Raw genomic sequence first — 18,984 nt, 5'->3', positions numbered from 1 at the left:
AAGTTTGAAGTTCCTAGGCATAAGCGTTCTTTAGTTATTGATCGGAAACCGTTTTTACCTACAAGGTCAATGTGACCTTGAACTTTGACCACTTGACCCCAAAATCAATAGGGGTCATCTACTGGTCATGGCAAATCACCATGCCAAGTTTGAAGTTCCTATGTCTAAGCGTTCTTTAGGTATTGATCGGAAACCGTTTTTACCTTCAAGGTCAATGTGACCTTGACCTTTGACCCCTTGACCCCAAAATCAATAGGGGTCATCAACTGGTCATGAGCAATCATTATACCAAGTTTGAAGGTTTTAGGATTAAGCTTTCTTTCGTTATTGATCGGAAATAGTTTTTACCTACAAGGTCAATGTGACCTTGAACTTTGACCCTTGACCCCAAAATCAATAGGGTTTATCTACTGGTCATGGCAAATCCCTATATCAAGTTTGAAGTACTAAGGCCTTAGCGTTCTTTAGTTATTGATCGGAAACCGTTTTTACCTTCAAGGACAATGTGACCTTGTCCTTTGACCCCTTGACCCCAAAATTAATTGAGGTTTTCTACTGGTCATGACCAATCATCGTAAGAAGTTTGAAGTTCCTAGGCATACACGTTATTTAGTAATTGATCGGAAACAGTTTTTACCTACAAGGTCAATGTGACATGAACTTTGACCCCTTGACCCCAAAATCAATCGGGTTTATTTACTGGTCATAACCAATCCCCATATCAAGTTTGAAGTTCCTAGGCCTAAGCGTTCTTTAGTAATTGATCGGAAACCGTTTTTTACCTACAAGGGCAATTTGACTTGACCTTTGACCCCTTGACCCCAAAATTAATAGGGGTCATTTACTAGTCATGACAAATCACCATACCAAGTTTGCAGTTCCTAGGTCAAAGCGTTCTTTTCTTATTGATCGGAAACCGTTTTACCTACAAGGTCAATGTGACCTTGACCTTTGACCCCCAAAAACAATAGAGGTCATCTACTGGTCATGACCAATCATCGTAACCAGTTTGAAGTTCCTGGGCCTAATTGTCTTTAGTTATTGATCGGAAACTGTTTTTACCTACAAGGTCAATTTGACCTTGACCTTTGACCCATTGACCCCAAAATCAATTGGCGTCATCTACTGGTCATGACCAATCACAATACGAAGTTTGGCGGTCCTATACCTAAGCGTTCTTTAGTTATTGATCGGAAACCGTTTTTACCTACAAGGTCAATGTGACCTTGACCTTTGACCCTTGACCCCAAAATCAATAGGAGTCATCTACTGGTCATGGCCAATCATTATACCAAGTTTGAAGTTCCTAGGCCCAAGCGTTCTTTAGTTAATGATCGGAAACAGTTTTTACCTACAAAGTCAATGTGACATTGACCTTTGACTCCAAAATCAATAGGGGTCATCTACTGGTCATGACCAATCACCATACGAAGTTTGACGTTCCTTGGCCTAAGGGTTCTTTAGTTATCACTCGGAAACCATTTGGTCTTTGAACCGACGGACCGACCGACAGACAGACAAATGCAAAGCAATATACCCCCTCTTCTTTGAAGTGGGGACATAAAAAAGATTATTTTTGAAAAAGACTAAAGTATAAACGTACAATATCACTTGAATAGTTTAATAAGTAGCAAATAAAAATAAATCTAAATAAATAAATTTCTCATTTCTTGCACTTGATGAATTTCTCAAGACAGAAAACTATAATTGTGACATATGTAACCCATTACTGCATGAGCATTTTGTAATGTCTGTTTTCATTGAAATGTCTGCCGTTACAACTTCAAATTGCTATAAAACTATAAAATCTGCTTCAAAACTAATCAAAGTTGGCACAGATGTTGACTGGACAACAATATGCTCAGTCTCAAATTTCCTGTTACTATGGCAACGAGGGAACATCTCAAAATTGCCAAAAATCACTATTTTGCGTTGATTTTTTCCATCATAATTGATTTTAAATTTCTGCAACTTCTCAGAGGATTGACATAAAGACAAAGGCTTTTTAGCGTTGGTCACACGTTACCTTATGATCAACCTGGGGTCATTTTTACTTTTTTTTAGCCTCTCACAGGTCCAATTTTTTTTTTTGGCGATGAGGGGGACTGCCGCCCCTTCAAACCACCGAACAGAAGGCAACCCCCTGATGTATCTTTTGGATAGGGGACGGCGCCGACAAAATGGTCACTTTTTTAACAACATTTCTCAAACAAAAACAAGTGTTGGGTGCCTAAATAAGGCATTTTTTACCATTTGAGACAAGGGGGGATGAAAAAGGCGTTAAAGGCGTGTACCGGTTTATCGGGTAATGGGTTAAGAGCCAAAGCCAATCATCTACATTTCTGGATTTATAATCCGTTATTATTTTTTAAATCAAATATTAAATAGCAAGTTATCTGGTAATATTGATCACTCGATTGGAATGAAAACCAAAGTATAAAGGAACATTGCAATTCGGTTTGATTAAGTCTGGTTATAAGAAAAATCACTTCAACCCATACAATCTACGTCAGTGATAAATATTCCTAAACACCAAAGGTATTGGTATCAAAGATGCAAAAATTTATTGATTAATCGAGACTAACCTTTGGAAATGGGAAGGCGAAGGTTGATCATAATTTTATCCGACACAAAACTCCCTTAGGGCTCACACAGATTACGGACGCAGCTAGCAGCGACTAGGGTTTATTCATATTTTAAAGACATAATGTCACAATATTGATAAGAAATTGAAAAGTACGGGATGGCTGTGGGTGGGTGTGTGAGCCCTAAGGGAGTTTTGTGACGGATAAAATTATGATCAACCTTCGCCTTCCCTTTTCCAAAGGTAAGTCTCGATTTATCAACTCCCTTATGGGCCCCACAGATAATTCAGAGTATATTTCTTGTCATATATTGTGAACAAAAAATAATATAATGCATACTTTTCTGGAATATAAATTATTGTTTCTCGGTAGTAATATATTTATGACAATCGAAAATATATAACAACATTTTTGAATATGATAATATAATGCTCATAAGTCTATTGGTTAATCTGCACAGTAGCTCTCTAGAACATTGTTCTGAAATGTATTTGCCTCCCTGTTTACCAATGGCTTATTATAAAATTTTGCAAATACTGATACATTACTCCATCCTGCATATTTTATTTTATTTGTCAATATCATTCCTTTTCGAAATGCACAGGAAGACGAAGCAGCTCTAGTACTATGAAGTTTCAATTGATTTGGAATGCCTGCTCTAAGCATTGTCAGTTTTATCCACAGTGACAAGAGTTTGTTTTGAAACCGATTTATAAGGTGGAATCGTAGATATCAATAATCTCTCATTATTTCTTAACGTTTTTGTACGTTCTATGTATCGTCTGATAGATTCAACGATGCATAATTTGTTATTTTTGTACATTTGAAGTTTCATTGGTTCAATATGTACACCTGGTCGAGTTTGTTTTATAACTTGAGAAACGTTGGTAACAATACAGTTTTCAGTGAAGCAAATATCACTCAAATTGATAACATGTATAGTTTGAGAGCGTTGAGCAGTTAAAAATAAAAATAACATACACAATTTACAGGTTAAAGCCATTAAAAAAGAGGTGTCTAATTTTTCTAAGTATTCTAATACCGGTCGTACATCCCATGTTGGTTTATATCTCGGTAATGATGGTCTTAAATTAAATAATCCTTTCATGAATCTGCTTATCATCGTGTCGTTATGAATATTTATTTTCCCCGTTATTTTTACAAAAGTGCTAATTGCTGAACGAGCAGTATTAATAGCCGTGTAACTTAATCCTCGTTGATACAAATCGGTTAGAGATTTGTACAACTATACTGTAAGCGGGTGAAAGGGATTTGCTTGTTTCTTGCAATAAGATAACCATTGCGTAATATACGTGTTATATTGCTTACGTGTGCTGGCTCTCAAGGAGTTAATAATAAGTTCTTGAGCGTATTCAGGTAGTCCCTGTTTTCGTAAGATTTTCGGATATATTGAAAGCAATCAACCTTGTTTTTGTGAGAGGATACTATTTTCCTTTTTTGTCTTCTAATTATAGGACTTTTTGTGGCTTCGGTAGTAAATAACACGGACCTTTGATCAGCGATATAAGAGTTCGCAACCATGTTTGAGATGGCCATACTGGAGCTAATATTATCGCATGTGTCGAATCTTCTTCTATTGTTTCTAATTTTTTCCCCAGTAAGCTGAAAGGAGCAAAAATATATAATTAATGATCACACCATTTAAATGAAAAAGCATCTGTAGCCCAAGCATCAGGGTCAGGATATCTAGAAACGTACTTTTTAATTTTTGCGTTTAGTTTAGAAGCGAATAGATCTATACTCATATTCGGAAAATATTTAAATAATTCATTAAAAAGATCTTGATCTATTGACCACTCTGTGCCATCATTGCCCGATCTACTCAGTTTATCAGCATGTACATTTGAAACTCCTGCGATATGACAAGCCGAGATATTAATTTGTTTATGAATGCACTAATACCACAGACGTCTAGCTATGCTATCTAAGTTGTCAATTCCCCCCCCCAATATTTGTTAAAAATTACGCGCAGCTTGTAGTGTTGTCAGAGAAAATTTTGACATGCACGTTCGTTAAATGTTTAAAGAACGTGTATATACCGATTTCGCATGACCTTAATTCAAGAACATTAATGTGCGATTTTTGTTCATCAATTGACCAATATCCTTTAGTTTCAGATTATTTGGTTTTATTATAGATGCCGAACATGGCTTTCGGTAAAGATTATAACATCAGGTTCTTTGATAATAATTGGTTTGTAGCTGTCCCTTAAATTTGTTATCCACCATTTTAATGATGGTTAAATTGCATGTGGAACTGTCATAAATCTGTCAAAGTTCCCCCTATGACGTTTCAGGTAACGGTCTTTCACTTTTTCGAGCGGTTTTATGTGAATTATTGTACCCCGGGTTCCGCGGCATTTAATTTTCCAATGAGTTTTGCAAATTTACGTATTGTTGTACGTTTAGTGTGTAACATATCAATGCAATCTTGAATTATAGTCTCTACTTTATCTCTTGTTAATCGGACCGTCAATGAAGCGCTACACAAGATGAAACCTAAGAAAACTATTGTATTGCATGGCTCGAGTACCGATTTTGAAAGACTAACTGTTAAACCTAATTTATTGATAACTGTACAGTATCTCGGACATTTTTACTCTAAACACGAACGATACGTATCTGCATGTAGCCATGAGTCATCAATAAAATATGTGCTCGTGTGACCAATTGACCGCAGGTAAGAGAAAACTGGTTTCATTAATTTTGTCCATATTCTAGGAGAGCACGAATAACCCATAACCAATGCGGAGTATTGGTACATAACGTCATTAAATAAAAACGGAAAATGTTTTCGATCAGTTTCCTTGATTTTTATAGAGTAGTAAGAATTTGCAATGTCAATTGAAGCCATAAACCCATTTTTTCGAATGTTTGTCAATGCCCATTGTAGGGATTCCATTTTAAAATGACCTTTTCTATAAATTGCTCATTGAACTTTTTAGATAAAGTATTATTCAACCGTCTTTCTTAGGACGTGTAAAAATATTTGATATAAATTCATCAAGTTCGGAAAAAGGTACTTTCTCAATGATACCATTTTCTAAGAATTTATTTATTTCCGTTTGTATTTTCGCATTCTCGTCTGCTGTAAAGAAAACGGAATAGGAATATGTTGTTGCCTAGGTATCTGTGACACTTCAATTGTACAGCCTTTAATTGTGTTTAAAATCCATTTGTCTGATGTTATAGTTTCCCACATTGATATTTTATCCGCCGTTTTCCCCGATTTAAAATTTCTACGGTCTTTTCCAGTGCTAAAATAATTCCACTTACATTTATGATTTTTTGTCTTTTTTTCATTGATCGTTGGTTTCGAAATTGATTGTAGTTGCTCTGGTTCTACCACGATCGGTGGGAGGGAAACGCTTGGTTGTACTGCTGACGGTTTTGCGCCCCTACCCTCTTGAACAAAAAAGGCTTCTTGTTTGGGACAATTGACATGAGGCTGTTTTGGATTCTTTCAATGAGTTAATATCGTCTTGAATCCTATCGCCAAACAATTTCGTTGCTGATGACTGGTTCGTGCACAGTGGTCGATATGACTCGTAAGTAAGTCCCGCTTTATTCTCTCTTTTCGTGCTTCATTTGAACTAATTACCGCCTTGGATAGAATCTCGTATGCATCACCAGTGAACTCCTTGAACTCTGGTAAAACATTTTGTTTCTTGAAAAGTTCCATCGTTTTGAGAACTGGAACTATAGCCTGGCAAAGGGACAAATGTGACCGCTGCATGGCGAAATCAAAAGATTTCGTATCGCGCTTGAATTGTCTCCACAATTGCTCGTTAACTTTCGGTATCTGGAGGTTTTCTACATTTTTCGGTCTTTAGTGTTTTGTTGTTAAACTTTTGGATTGTTCCTCCTTGGGCCTTGACCGTAGTATTTTGTTTGTTAGCTGGGCAAGTTCCGGTGAAATTTCATCACTTGTTTCCTCGCTATCGAGAAAATGGTCGTCAATATCCCACCATTCCGAACTGTCCCTCGATGGATCTCTTCCTGTTAGGTATCCAAATATGAATTCACCAGGTCTTGTTCATCCGAGGAACAATCGCTATCCCGGGAAATACGAGGCCGCTTAGCAGCACATTCTGCTGATTGGTTCGCAGGTGCGCCTGATTTTATCTCAGTGATATCCTGTTTCATAGCTTCAATTGAACTGGTCAGTGTTTGCAAAGATCGTGCAAACGTTTGCATGCTGACCTGGTTATCTAGGGGGCTAGCTGAAGTAGCAGTTCTGTTTCCCATCTGAATTAATCTCTCGTATATGTTCTGTAATAGGTCTTGGCCAACGTCACATCCGCCCTGGCCGTCTGCAAATTGAGCCTTTAATGAATTCAAAGGAAATATTACGTTTCCTTTTGTGATAAATTGCAACGTTATAATATGTGATGGTTTGCACTTGTTTATCACAAATCACTTTAGAAATGTTATGTCCATTTCAAAAAGCAAAGGAAACGTTGTAGTCGTTTCCGCAAGATATAAATATCAGCAGTGCTTGGGAAAAGTGGTATACAATTCAACAAGCCAGTTTAATTTTACTTGTGAAAAGTGGAATTCAATTCAACAAGTTCATAATTTTTATATCAGTCTAGTGTAACATGCTATGTGCTATCTTTTAAACAAAATAGTCTACATGTCGTCAAAAACGTGGTATGCATTCAAACTGAAACGACTCTTAGATAATAACTAGTATTTTAAATTCATAATCGTCTTATTATCATTACGAATTTATAGATATTATTATAACATTAAGTGCACACTTATAGTTCTCTCATTTCCATGATTGTTTAATCCTTTTTCAACAGATAGATGTTGACAAACACACACACACACACACGCACGCACGCACGCACGCACGCACACACACACACACACACGCACACGCACACGCACACACACACACACACACACACAATTCTTTTGATATATATATAAATACTTGATTATTAACACATGTGTATTCTTGTCGCTACAGCTTCGCGATGAATAAACCCTAGTCGCTGCTAGCTGCGTCCGTAATCTGTGGGGCCCATAAGGGAGTTTAATAAATGTTGGATAAAATGACAGTATTTTTGTATAACATTCAATAGAAAAAGACTGCATACTTTTTTGATTTAACTAATAACTTACAGTTAACAATGACATTGAATTCTTCTTCTGTCACAAAGTTATGACTTGGATAATGCGTTGATGTTGCTATAGCTCTACAAGTGTATTTCCCATGATCTGTTCTACCTATATCATCAAATGACAAAGTAGGACCTCTAGACGGTTGTCTTACCCAGTTTACAACTGGGTTAGGGTTACCAGTAGCAATGCATGTAGCTGACAAAGTTTGACCCTCATGTTTTGTTGTAGTATTGACTTGTTTACTTTCCACCAATATCTGAATTCTTGGAGAATCTGCATTTTATACATAGATTATGTGTCAGATTAAAACTATATGATTTATATCTGTTTAGACTGGTATATACACTAGGAGTAATTTCATTTTTACAAAACTCTGACACAAATTGAAAGTTCTGTATCCAATTTAAAACGAAAAATGATGTAAATCTTCTATATATATTTGTCCCCCGCCTTCTCGAAGAAAAAAGGGGGATATAGAAATGGGCTCCGTCCGTCTGTCCGTCTTTCCGTCCGTCCGTCTGTCCGAGCAAACATTTTGGGTTTAGGAGCTATATAACAGTAAAGAGAACAAAAGAGAACAATAGGTTCATTCCGTGATCAAAGGGTTTAGGGGCTAGTAGCTCTTAAGATAACAAAGAAAATAGCCCCTAAAGCGAAAATGTTGGAACGTCTTTCCGTGGCACTTTCGTGTCCGGTCCATAACGTTGTCATTTATTAAAGGAATCTGAAATAACTTGGCACAAATGTTTGTTATAATAGGACGACGTGACATGCGCAACAACCAGACCCCTACCTCCAGGGTCAAGGTCGCACTTGCTCAACAAAGGTCAACATTGTCTATTTGAGGGTATACGTCGTGTCCGGTCCATAACTTTTTTTAACTTTGAAGGGATTTTGTAAATACTTGCCACAATTGCTCACAATAATGAGAAGATGTGTCATGAGCAACAACCCGTCACCTACCTTCAAGGTCAGGGTCAAACTTGGAGGTCAAAGATTAACATAGTCTGTTACAGGGTATATTTCGTGTCCGGTCCATAACTTTGTCATTTATCAAAGGAATTTGAAATAACTTGGCAAAATGTTAGTTATGATAAGACGATGTGTCGTGCGCAACAACCACACCCCTACCTGCAGGGTCAAGGTTGCACTTGCTCATTCAAGGTCGACATTGCCTATTTGAGGGTATATGTCTATTTTGTGTCCGGTCCATAACTTTTTCAATTATCAAAGGATTTTAAAAATAATTGGTACAAATAGTCACTATAATAAGACGATGTGTCATGCGCAACACCTGCATTCCTACCTCCAAGGTCAAGGTCACATTTCGAGGTCAAAAAGTAACATAGTCTGTTAAAGGGTATATATTGTGTCCGATATAGAACTTCTTCATAGTTCAAAAGATTTTGAAATAACTTGGCACAAATAGTCACAATAATAGACGATATGTCAAGTACAACACCTGCACCCCTACCTCCAATGTCAAGGTCACATTTAGAAGTCAAAACTTAATAGAGTCTGTTATATAATATATTTTGTGTCCCGTCCATAACTTCTTCATAGATCAAGCGATTTTAAAAGTACTTGGCACAAACAGTCACAATGATAAGATAATATGTCATGTGTAACACCAGTGTCCCTATCTCCAAGGTCAAGGTCACATGTAAAGGTCAAAGATTTACATATTCTATTATAGGGTATATTGTGTGTCAAGTCCATAACTTTTTCATAGATCAAGGGATTTTAAAAATATTTTGCACAAATAATCACAATAATCAGACGATATGTAAGGCCCAAAACATGGGTCCCTACCTCCACTTTCACACTAAGAGGTCAAAGATTAACAGTCTGTTAGAGGGTATATTTTGTGTCCCATCTATAACTTTTTCATAGTTCAACGGATTTTGAAAATACTTGGTACAAATAGTAACAATAATAAGACAATATGTCATGCACAACACCTGGACCCCTACCTCCAGGGTCAAGGTCACACTAAGAGGTCAAAGCTTAACATTCATTTTATTTCTTATTTATTGTTGCATTTGCAGATCTAGCATTGATCATAATGTTGGACTGAAAGTCCTTAGATCCATACCTCAATCTTTTGAAATAGCACAATTTTATGCTTTATATATAATTCAGTTACAAATTCAAGTTCAGTTGGTCTTGATCCTAAGTATAATTTCATTTCTACAAAACATAAATAAAATGGATTGTATCCAATTAATAAAGAAAAATAAACAATTTTAGTTGGTCTTTATGTTGTGCAGCCGAAAAACGATGAAATTCTTTTACGAAAAATAAATAAATATGCATGTTATTTTCTTTTAAACACAAAGACGTATAAATGTAATTATTTTTCTGAAAAGGTCATATTTTCAAAACAATGTGTGAAATTTCAAATATGTTAAGTTACAAATATTATATGTTTTGATAACAGATGTTATATAGCCGGAAGATTAAATATGGCTTTTCCTCTTCGTCCAAAAAATTGTGCTAAATGTTTTTATTATATATTGCTGATAAAGTCAATTAAGCTGTCTGTACTTAATAAGTTGTTAAACCTTCTGACTGATAAAATGTTCAGGTTATGAGTATTGTTAAAAACATCATGTTGCTTTGTTACCTTATTTTGTATTGGAACCTGATTGGTCAGTTTGTTATTTAAGAGACAAAGCTGTAAAACGAAACCATTTTTAGAAATATTGTAAAAGAAAATTTTGACAGTCAGATTTTGGATTTCGAAGAGATAACACTGTGGCTTTCCACTAGAAATATTTGTTACTGTTTTTAATATCTATTTGTCAACGTCAGGATAACCTGTGCATATTTAATATATTATTTGTGGTATTCCACTGAGCAAGAAACATTAAATGATTAAACGGAACATTGTGTTTTTAAGATTCAATTCACGTACAGTAGAACTATAAAATTAGCGCATTACTAATTTCCCAGCAAACATTCTTTATCGGCCTGACATCAAACCGACATGGTTTCCTATGACGGCCCAATGTCGGATTTAACCTCGGCTGCAAATAGGAATGATGTTGGCCCGACATTGGCAGCACAATATCGGGCTGATATCTTAACGATATAGGCCCGATATCTATTGCCTACATCGGTCCAACATCAAAACAATAGCGGTTCGATGTCAGCTAACCGAAGAAAGAAATCGACCATGTATGATACTTATGCTAGCATTTTGATGGCATCTAGCAACAAACATTTGGCATAACCTTCAAAAACACAAATGAAAAATGGTTATTTACAAAATAAGATAATAAAGGCGAATATTTAACTTTAATGTGCAAATTACAATCACTACCATGATGATGCATGTCGCGAAATAGTTTGACAAATATTTTCAGACATAATTTTACATTTAAAAAGAGACATACAGATAAATTGTATTATCCAATCATTTAAATGTAAAAATACAATTATTGACAGCGTTTACACACTTGTTGAATAATAATTATATTTAAAAATAAAACATGCTTTTCATCACCTTCCTTTGTTGGCGTCCGCGCCGGAGCGCGACGCCCTTATGGAATGAAATCAGATTTTGTGAAAGGGCAATTTCAACTTCTCGGCCCTTTTCGTCGGCGATAATAGCCGATCATTCCGATTGTTATGAGGGTGTTTGATTATCAAAAATGAAATGTCGCGATATTTGCAATGAATAGCGAACTGGAAAATTTCGCAAGGTAAATATACTCAAATGAAATGATCTTATCCGTAATTCTTTATAAATCTATGGAAAACTAGAAATGTGTCCATACGACACGGGTGCCCCCACCGCGCCACTGTTCTGTCAGTCTTATCACTCTAGGTCAAATATTTTTTTGAAAACTAAAAATCTTTTACTAAGTAAAAGGCAAGAACTTTACAAATACTGAATAAATCAACAAGCAAACCCAAAGTTGAAAATTGCAAATTTATACTACTGTAAGTCAAGGGCAAAAACTCTAACAAAACAAAAAAAATCCACATGCAAAGTCCCAGGTTCATAGCTTCACAGTGATGTGAATCATTATTCCTGTAATTTAGTGATGTTGATCATTATTCCTGTAAAGTTGGTCGATTCTAACTCAAGCACTCAAGGAACAAATAACAACATTAAGAAACAGTTTTTACTAAGTCAAGGGAAATAACTCTACAAATACTGGATAAATCCACAAGCGAAACCCCAGGTGCAAAACTAAATATGCTGAGCAACCTTCCCATAAGGTTTAATGACTCTATGTCAAATCCATTTTGAGTTACATGCGACACAAGTTGAACATTGCAAAATTTTACTAAGTCAAGGGCAATAACTCTAAAAATACTCAATAAATCCAGACGAAAATACCCAGGTGCACAACTACACATGCTAATCAATATTCCTGTAAAGTTTCATGACTCTTTGTCAAATACTTTTTGAGTTACATGCGACACAGGTTGAAAATTGCAAAATTTTACTAAGTCAAGGGCAGTAACTCTAAAAATACTCAATACATCCAGACAGATACCCAGGTGCACAACTACACATGATGATCAACATTCCTGTAAAGTTTCATGACTCTAGGTCAAATACATTTTGAGTTACATGCGTCACAAGTTGAAAATTGCAAAATTTTACTAAATCAAGGGCAATAACTCTAAAAATACTAAAACTATCCAGACAAATTCCCCTAGGGCACAACTACACACTGATAAAAATTCCTGTAAATTTTATGACTCAGGTCAAATATTTTTGAGTTACATGCGAGCTTTGAAAATTGAAAAAATTTTTACTAAGTAAGGGCAAAAAACTCTAAAAATACAAAAAATATCCAGACAAATACCAGGTCCCAAAAATTTTTCACATGTGATCACTTTTGAAAATTTTCATGACTCGGGTCAAAATGTTTTTTTGGGGTTACGTGCAAAACAAAAGAGAGGACGGCCGGGGAAAAAAGGACGGCGGACCGACGAGGATGGAGGAGGGAAAGGGTAAATCCTAAATGCCCGCCACTAAAGTGGGGGCACAAAAATATGTTAGCCATTTTTACGAATTGTTATATCATAGAATTATCAATAATATATGATATGAAATTGTCTTTCCCGTAAGTTCTTTCCGGGGTTTTTTGCGGCACTGATTGCACTTATGACATTTTTACCGTGAATATGTAAATACACCTACATGTAGTTCATATCTTTAAATGTCGCTTTTACGCTTTGACTTTGTTCGACAGTCTAGCAGTAGTATAATATAAAACATATTCGCTGTTCAAATCGTTGTAAATTTTATGTGAAGGCAATCGATTTTATGGTAGCTAGGATGGAATGTTGATTTGTTGACACGAAGCTTGTCCAGGAATATTTTATTTTGACGAAATCGTCACCAAAGCGGACGGTTGTCTCGGTTGATCAGAAATTCACATTTACTGTGTTTTCTAACCATTTCAAATTAAACTTATTTTTAACATTTTTGTCACAGTCTTTGATCTTCGAAGCGTTGTTGGAGTTAGTTGCTGCCATTATTCAAAAAATATTTTTCTTGCTAATCGGCCGACATTTTGTTTTGCTTTCTTCCACTACAGAATGACGCTACAATTGGTCGGTATATTTAACACTATCGTTCATTGGCTTACTATAATAGCGACAATAACTGAACATACCTGAAAAGCGGTACGGTCTAAATATTTACGGTACAGTCTAAACATTTACAATCGGCGGACAATAGACGGTAGCAAACTCGGCGAAAGAGACCCCCCTCCCCTCCACCCCATAAAAAAAATCTCCTCGGATTTACATCGTTCTTAAAGAGGTTCAAGGACCTCGAAATCCGCGGAATCCAGAAAATTGGCATCCCTGAATAATGTCCCTTTTTCGACTTAGAATTTAGGTTAAAGATTTTGTAAAACCTCAAATATTTTCAAAGTCCATTGACATATGGCTTTGAAACTTCGCACACTTGTTCACCATCATAACCCCAACCTGTAGACAGGAGGAGATAACTGTATCAAGCATTTTGACAGCTTTTCCCCATTTTCGACTTAGAATTTACGTTAAAGTTTTTGTAATACCTCAATATTTTCAAAGTCCATTGACTTATGGCTTTGGAGTTTTTAACACTTGTTCACCATCATGACCCCACCATCATGACCCCAACCTGTAGACAGGAGGAGGTAACTGTTTCAAGCATTTGACAGAATAATGCCCCTTTTTCAACTTAGAATTTACATTTAAGTTTGCATGCCTCCTAAGATATTTTCACTGACATTGACATCTGACTTTGAAACAAATTGAAATTTTATACTCTTCTTTATGAGCATAATAGGACTCTCTTCAAGGCCTATAACATGGATTTAAAGAAAAATGTTGCCCTTGTGTTAACTTTAAAAAGCTTACATTATCGAGGTTTTTTTACTATTAAGCACTAAGAATAGTCGAGCGTTTCTGTCCTACCGACAGCTCTTGTTACGGAGGATTGTGACCTAGTGATGCGGAATTTCCAGTTTGTATCTTAGATTAAAGTTTTTGTGTAGATCTTTAAATTATGTGCAACCAAAGTAAAGTTTAACTTATATCCTTTAGTTTTTTCTAATTTCTAAGTTTTGTTATTTCAATAAGTGAAGTCGTACAATGAGGTAATATGCATAAAAACATACTTTTGCAAAAGATAATAAATAATTATTAAAGAAAATATGTAAAAAATGTTTGTAATATTTCGAAATTTCAAGCTATATAAAATTGACAGCATTGCATCTTGCCATTGAGGCTAATACGTCAAGTATTATACTAGTAATACATAAAGCGTTTAATCATACATCAGATTCGTATGGTTCACTGAGTAATCCGATTATTAACGACAAAAGGTTGCTTACTATTCAGATGTCTCCGGTCAATATGGCCAAACAATAGAACTACTTACAATCGATTAAGTCCCAGTCTATATGAATAACAGCCGGGATGCTCTGATTTATTTCGAGCATTTGTTTACACATAATTTGAACGAAACCAGAGCTGTACACTACAGAAGCAAAAATAAGAAGAATAAAAAAAAAACAAATAGGAAGACCGACCACCGTCGCCCATGTCCCACTGCTGAACGTTCGACTGCAGCTAGGAATGTGTGTGTATTTGCGTTTATCTATACTCGCCACCGGTTGCCTATATGGGCGAATTCCTTTAGATTTTGGAGGAAAGTGCAATTACAGATACAGAAAGACGCCCCGATTCCAGAACTTTCCTGGTTTTCTTTGCATATTTAGAGTATCAATAAATAAATTACTTTTACCGTTTTTTTTTTAAATCAATTTCTGCAAAAAGTATTTTCAATTGATCGTTCTTTACAAAAAAAAAAAAAACGAATTCATAATATTTTTCCAATTTAGCACAGGGCTAGTTATTTCAGCATTTTAAGATTATGTTTTTTTGTGGTTATCATTAAAGGATGATATAATAAAAGTACGCATTGACTCAATCTAGCTAGTCAAACATAAATTGTAGTTATTAAAACAAACATCTATGTATTGGTTTTAAATCAATACCAAAAAAGTCATGAAAACATTCTTACATTCTACTTGTAATAGAAGTTGTTTAGACTGGATCTGAAGACTTTTCCTCTGTGTATATAAATTCTTCAACTGACATTTTACAGGACTTCTATCAACTTGATACGTAAGGTTAGGTAACGTTAGTTTCCTTGTATCAGCACTATCAGGTGTTCCATATTGTGCGGTCCATGTCGCTGTAGCTAAAGGATTTCCATAGTCAGATGAGGTACAATAAATACTCTTTCCTGTCTGACCTTCTAGAAATGGAAAACTATCGTTCATAATTCGAGGCTGTGACGGAGGCCCTACAAATATGAAAAATAACACATTGAAAAATGCGATGTTAATAGTTCTACAGCATTATAATGACCTATTCAAGGATCATATACTTTTAACATCAGAACAAAGTACATTATTATAATCTTCAAGTAAGCATTGTTTAATTTTTTCATTTTAAGTGAAAAATTTTTATTTAAAATTTTTTATTGTATTGAATAAGCCCAAAAAATAAAAATTATTTTAATAACCCTAAGGGTGCTAAAAACTTTTTATTAAATGGAAAAAAAAATGAAAAAATTTTTAAAACATTGTATTGGTAATTAACGTGGGGACAGTAATGAAACATCTAAATGTGCTCATGCAAACAACAATTAACCAATGTAAAACAAACAAAAAAATACACATTGACAAAGTTAACCTACATAATGGTTTACCGTGAGTGAAAAAACAAATTAAATTAGATTTGCATGACAAAAGCATGATAGTCATGAGTGACACGCTATAATAAATATAATGAAAGTAAATATTTGTAAACACAGGTTAAATCAGTCAATATAGTGTTGATTGGCAGACATACCCGTATGTTTACATACGCTATATAGTATAAGTCTGATTTTATTGACCTGTCAATTATGAATACATTATAGCACTCATTTAAATATTCGATCCTACTTCGGTCTTGTCCGTTTATTTTACGAGAATTAATATGGAGTATATAGCTAACGTTTAGAAAACTCCCACTACCTTAATGTAGGTTCTCGTAACATCCGCAATAGCAAAGTCGGTTAAGTGATTACCTAATGTATGAGAGGTCCGAGGTACGATCCCTTTTATTAACATTTTATTAGACGTCACTTATTTTAAAACTTACTTTTTCTTTATATTTAAGTATATTAAAATGAAAATGGTCAAGCCCTTTCAGAATTTTCTACACAGATCTATATAAACAATTAATAAACACTGAATTGTCACGTTTTCTATTGTATTTTACGGCACTGAAATGACATTTATTTATCCTAATCCGAATGAATTTTGAAAATTAATTCTTAAACAATGTTATATACAAAAGTATAGTATTAACAAAAAAGTGCAAAACCTATTAAAACAGAAAGAACAACATCTTGAAAATGGTTATGGATAAGAAAAAATGCCTGGACATACGCTGTCTCGATCTTACAACACGTAGGGCATTTAGAAATTATATATCCGTAGTTTACCCTACAGCGCTATAACGGTCAGTGTAACTAATGCATAGAAACCAGACTAATTTAATCATATCTTACTGCTTAAATCTCCAGAATTTACCTAACATTTATCGAATATTAATATATTTTGTGCATTGACCGTATAATCAGTATGGAATTGACAGGTTAATAAAATCAAACAATACAACTGTTATTATCAATGTCCTTGGCGCACGGGAAACACGATTTTTCCTTTCGAGGATGTATTAGTTTTGCTGTTCCAATCTTGTAAGAATTGATCAATTAGTGTTTTATTAATTAGGATATGTATATTTTGTAAATCTAAAATTTTTTGATGGTTCCAAATAAAAGTATTTCTCGTTAGATCTTATATATTCTTTACATAGTTTATCCATTTGAAGTTTGAAACTGAAAGTAACATATTTTCGTAGCATATTCTTGTTAGTTTTGAGTCACCACTTCTTAAAAGTTTGACCCAATACTTTATTTAAGATATCTAACGGATGGCGGCTTAACTCACCGTATAACATATAAATGGATGTACTTTTTGAATTAGTTATTTTTCTTAGAAAATCTGTATGAACCCCTTCTATAATACTATGATTTCCAAAGCCCAACGATTCACAGTGATATGTTAAAATTTACTAGATAGTTTGATCAAAAAGTTTCAGTTAAATATCTATTGGTAGGTCTAAGATACAATTTTTGCGTATAGAGCATGCATTACTTTATTTGCTAGTCCAACTAGATGTTTTTTTGCATTGATGAAGCTTCACGAAGAGTAAAATAGTTAACCTAAGTACTTGTATTTTTTACCGTTTCAATAGGATTATTGTTCAATGTAAAAGAGAAATGTTCGGGGCGATTCGAACCAAATACGAAAACTTTAACTCATGTTAATTTGCAGTTTTCACTTAGAACAGTAGTTATAAATATCTTTAAGCATATTCTGAAATGAGACAGGATTGTCACTGATGATATCTGTATCGTCTGCATAAAGAAGAACAAAATGTTTTAGATATATTTCTGTGTCAATGTGGGGTTGATTGGATTCCAAACCTGGGTTTTCTTTCTTCTAAGTAAGACTCTAGATCGTTCAAATAAATTGAAATAAAGTTTCCTTTTAAAAGGAAAGGCTTGAACAGTTGTGACCTCATCCCAACCCTTTAAAATTGTTTTTTTTTGTTTCAATTTATTATCACATTTTTTTTGAATTACGGTATTTGTATATCATAAAGGGTTTATTTAGTTGGTTTTTTTATTTTATTTATTTTTTTTTTTGGAAAAACGAATATTTTTTGTCAAAACGATTTGAAATCTATTCTCTATTGTAATAAAACTAATAAAGAAAATAATCAATCGTAAAAATACTAAACATGGAGATCTATCTATTCATAACTGAAGGGAAAAACAAGTTGTGACATTTTCATTTTTCCACTCTTTTTTCGAGAGAAATCAAATTCGTTTTGGCAGTTGCTAATTTCAATGCAAATATAGGCAGCTTTTTTAGCTTTATAGGCAAGTAAATTGCACTAAAATACTTTCGTTTAACGTGGTACCCCAATTAATAAGCATGTATCAACTATATTAAAACGGCCACAGCACGTTTGGCAAGGTTTTAATGATATGCAATTTGGGCTATTTTTTAGATTTACCTCACCAAGGGACGGGTTGAAAATTGCGTTCAGTAGATTAAATATAACTCGAGGCATGCCACTTAATATTCTGTGTGATTTTTTGGTAAGGCAGGAAACCACCCTTTGAAAGACGGGAATACTAACTTACAGTCCCCATGTCCGTTAATTTTTACTGTTTACAGACATCATATTAATATAAATGACAAGTCAACATGTATAAACATATATTAAGGTTTTTATTTCATAATGTGAACTATGGAACATGACTTTGATTTTATGAATATTATAGTACAAGATACATGCAGACTGAGCTTATGTCAAAAATGATTAATGAGAGTTCTACATGTAACTCTTAAACGCGTGTGTATTTATATACATTATAAAATGTCATTATGACAGGTTGTCATTATATATACTATTCTCAAATGTCCAGTTAGGGAGTTCGAATTTGGTATTTCACTTGTACACTTGTGTATTTGTATATTAAAAGTATGTAACATCTGCGAGTTCTTCTCTCTCCGTTATACGACAACGGTTGATTCGGCGCCTAAGACACCAGCGATGTCGAAGCGACGATTTTGGACAAGGCGGGAAAAACCCCC

At 34.6% G+C, this 18,984-nt stretch overlaps 1 protein-coding gene across 1 annotated transcript; it reads right to left on the bottom strand.

Annotated features, from left to right (window-relative positions):
- Positions 1-6,434: 6,434 nt before the first annotated feature.
- Positions 6,435-15,566, bottom strand: LOC132736156 (uncharacterized; the record flags this gene model as incomplete). The annotated part of the gene is made up of 4 exons (XM_060723237.1): positions 6,435-6,604; positions 6,676-6,918; positions 7,739-8,011; positions 15,282-15,566. Coding segments are annotated over 4 exons (971 nt in total), but the record flags the coding sequence as incomplete, so codon positions are not given.
- Between the last annotated feature and the right edge of the window lie 3,418 nt (positions 15,567-18,984).

Source organism: Ruditapes philippinarum, unplaced genomic scaffold, assembly GCF_026571515.1.
Source record: "Ruditapes philippinarum isolate M1 unplaced genomic scaffold, ASM2657151v2 ctg5347_1_1_1_1, whole genome shotgun sequence".
Lineage (NCBI taxonomy): Eukaryota > Metazoa > Mollusca > Bivalvia > Venerida > Veneridae > Ruditapes > Ruditapes philippinarum.
This window is presented reverse-complemented; position numbering and strand designations above follow the sequence as displayed.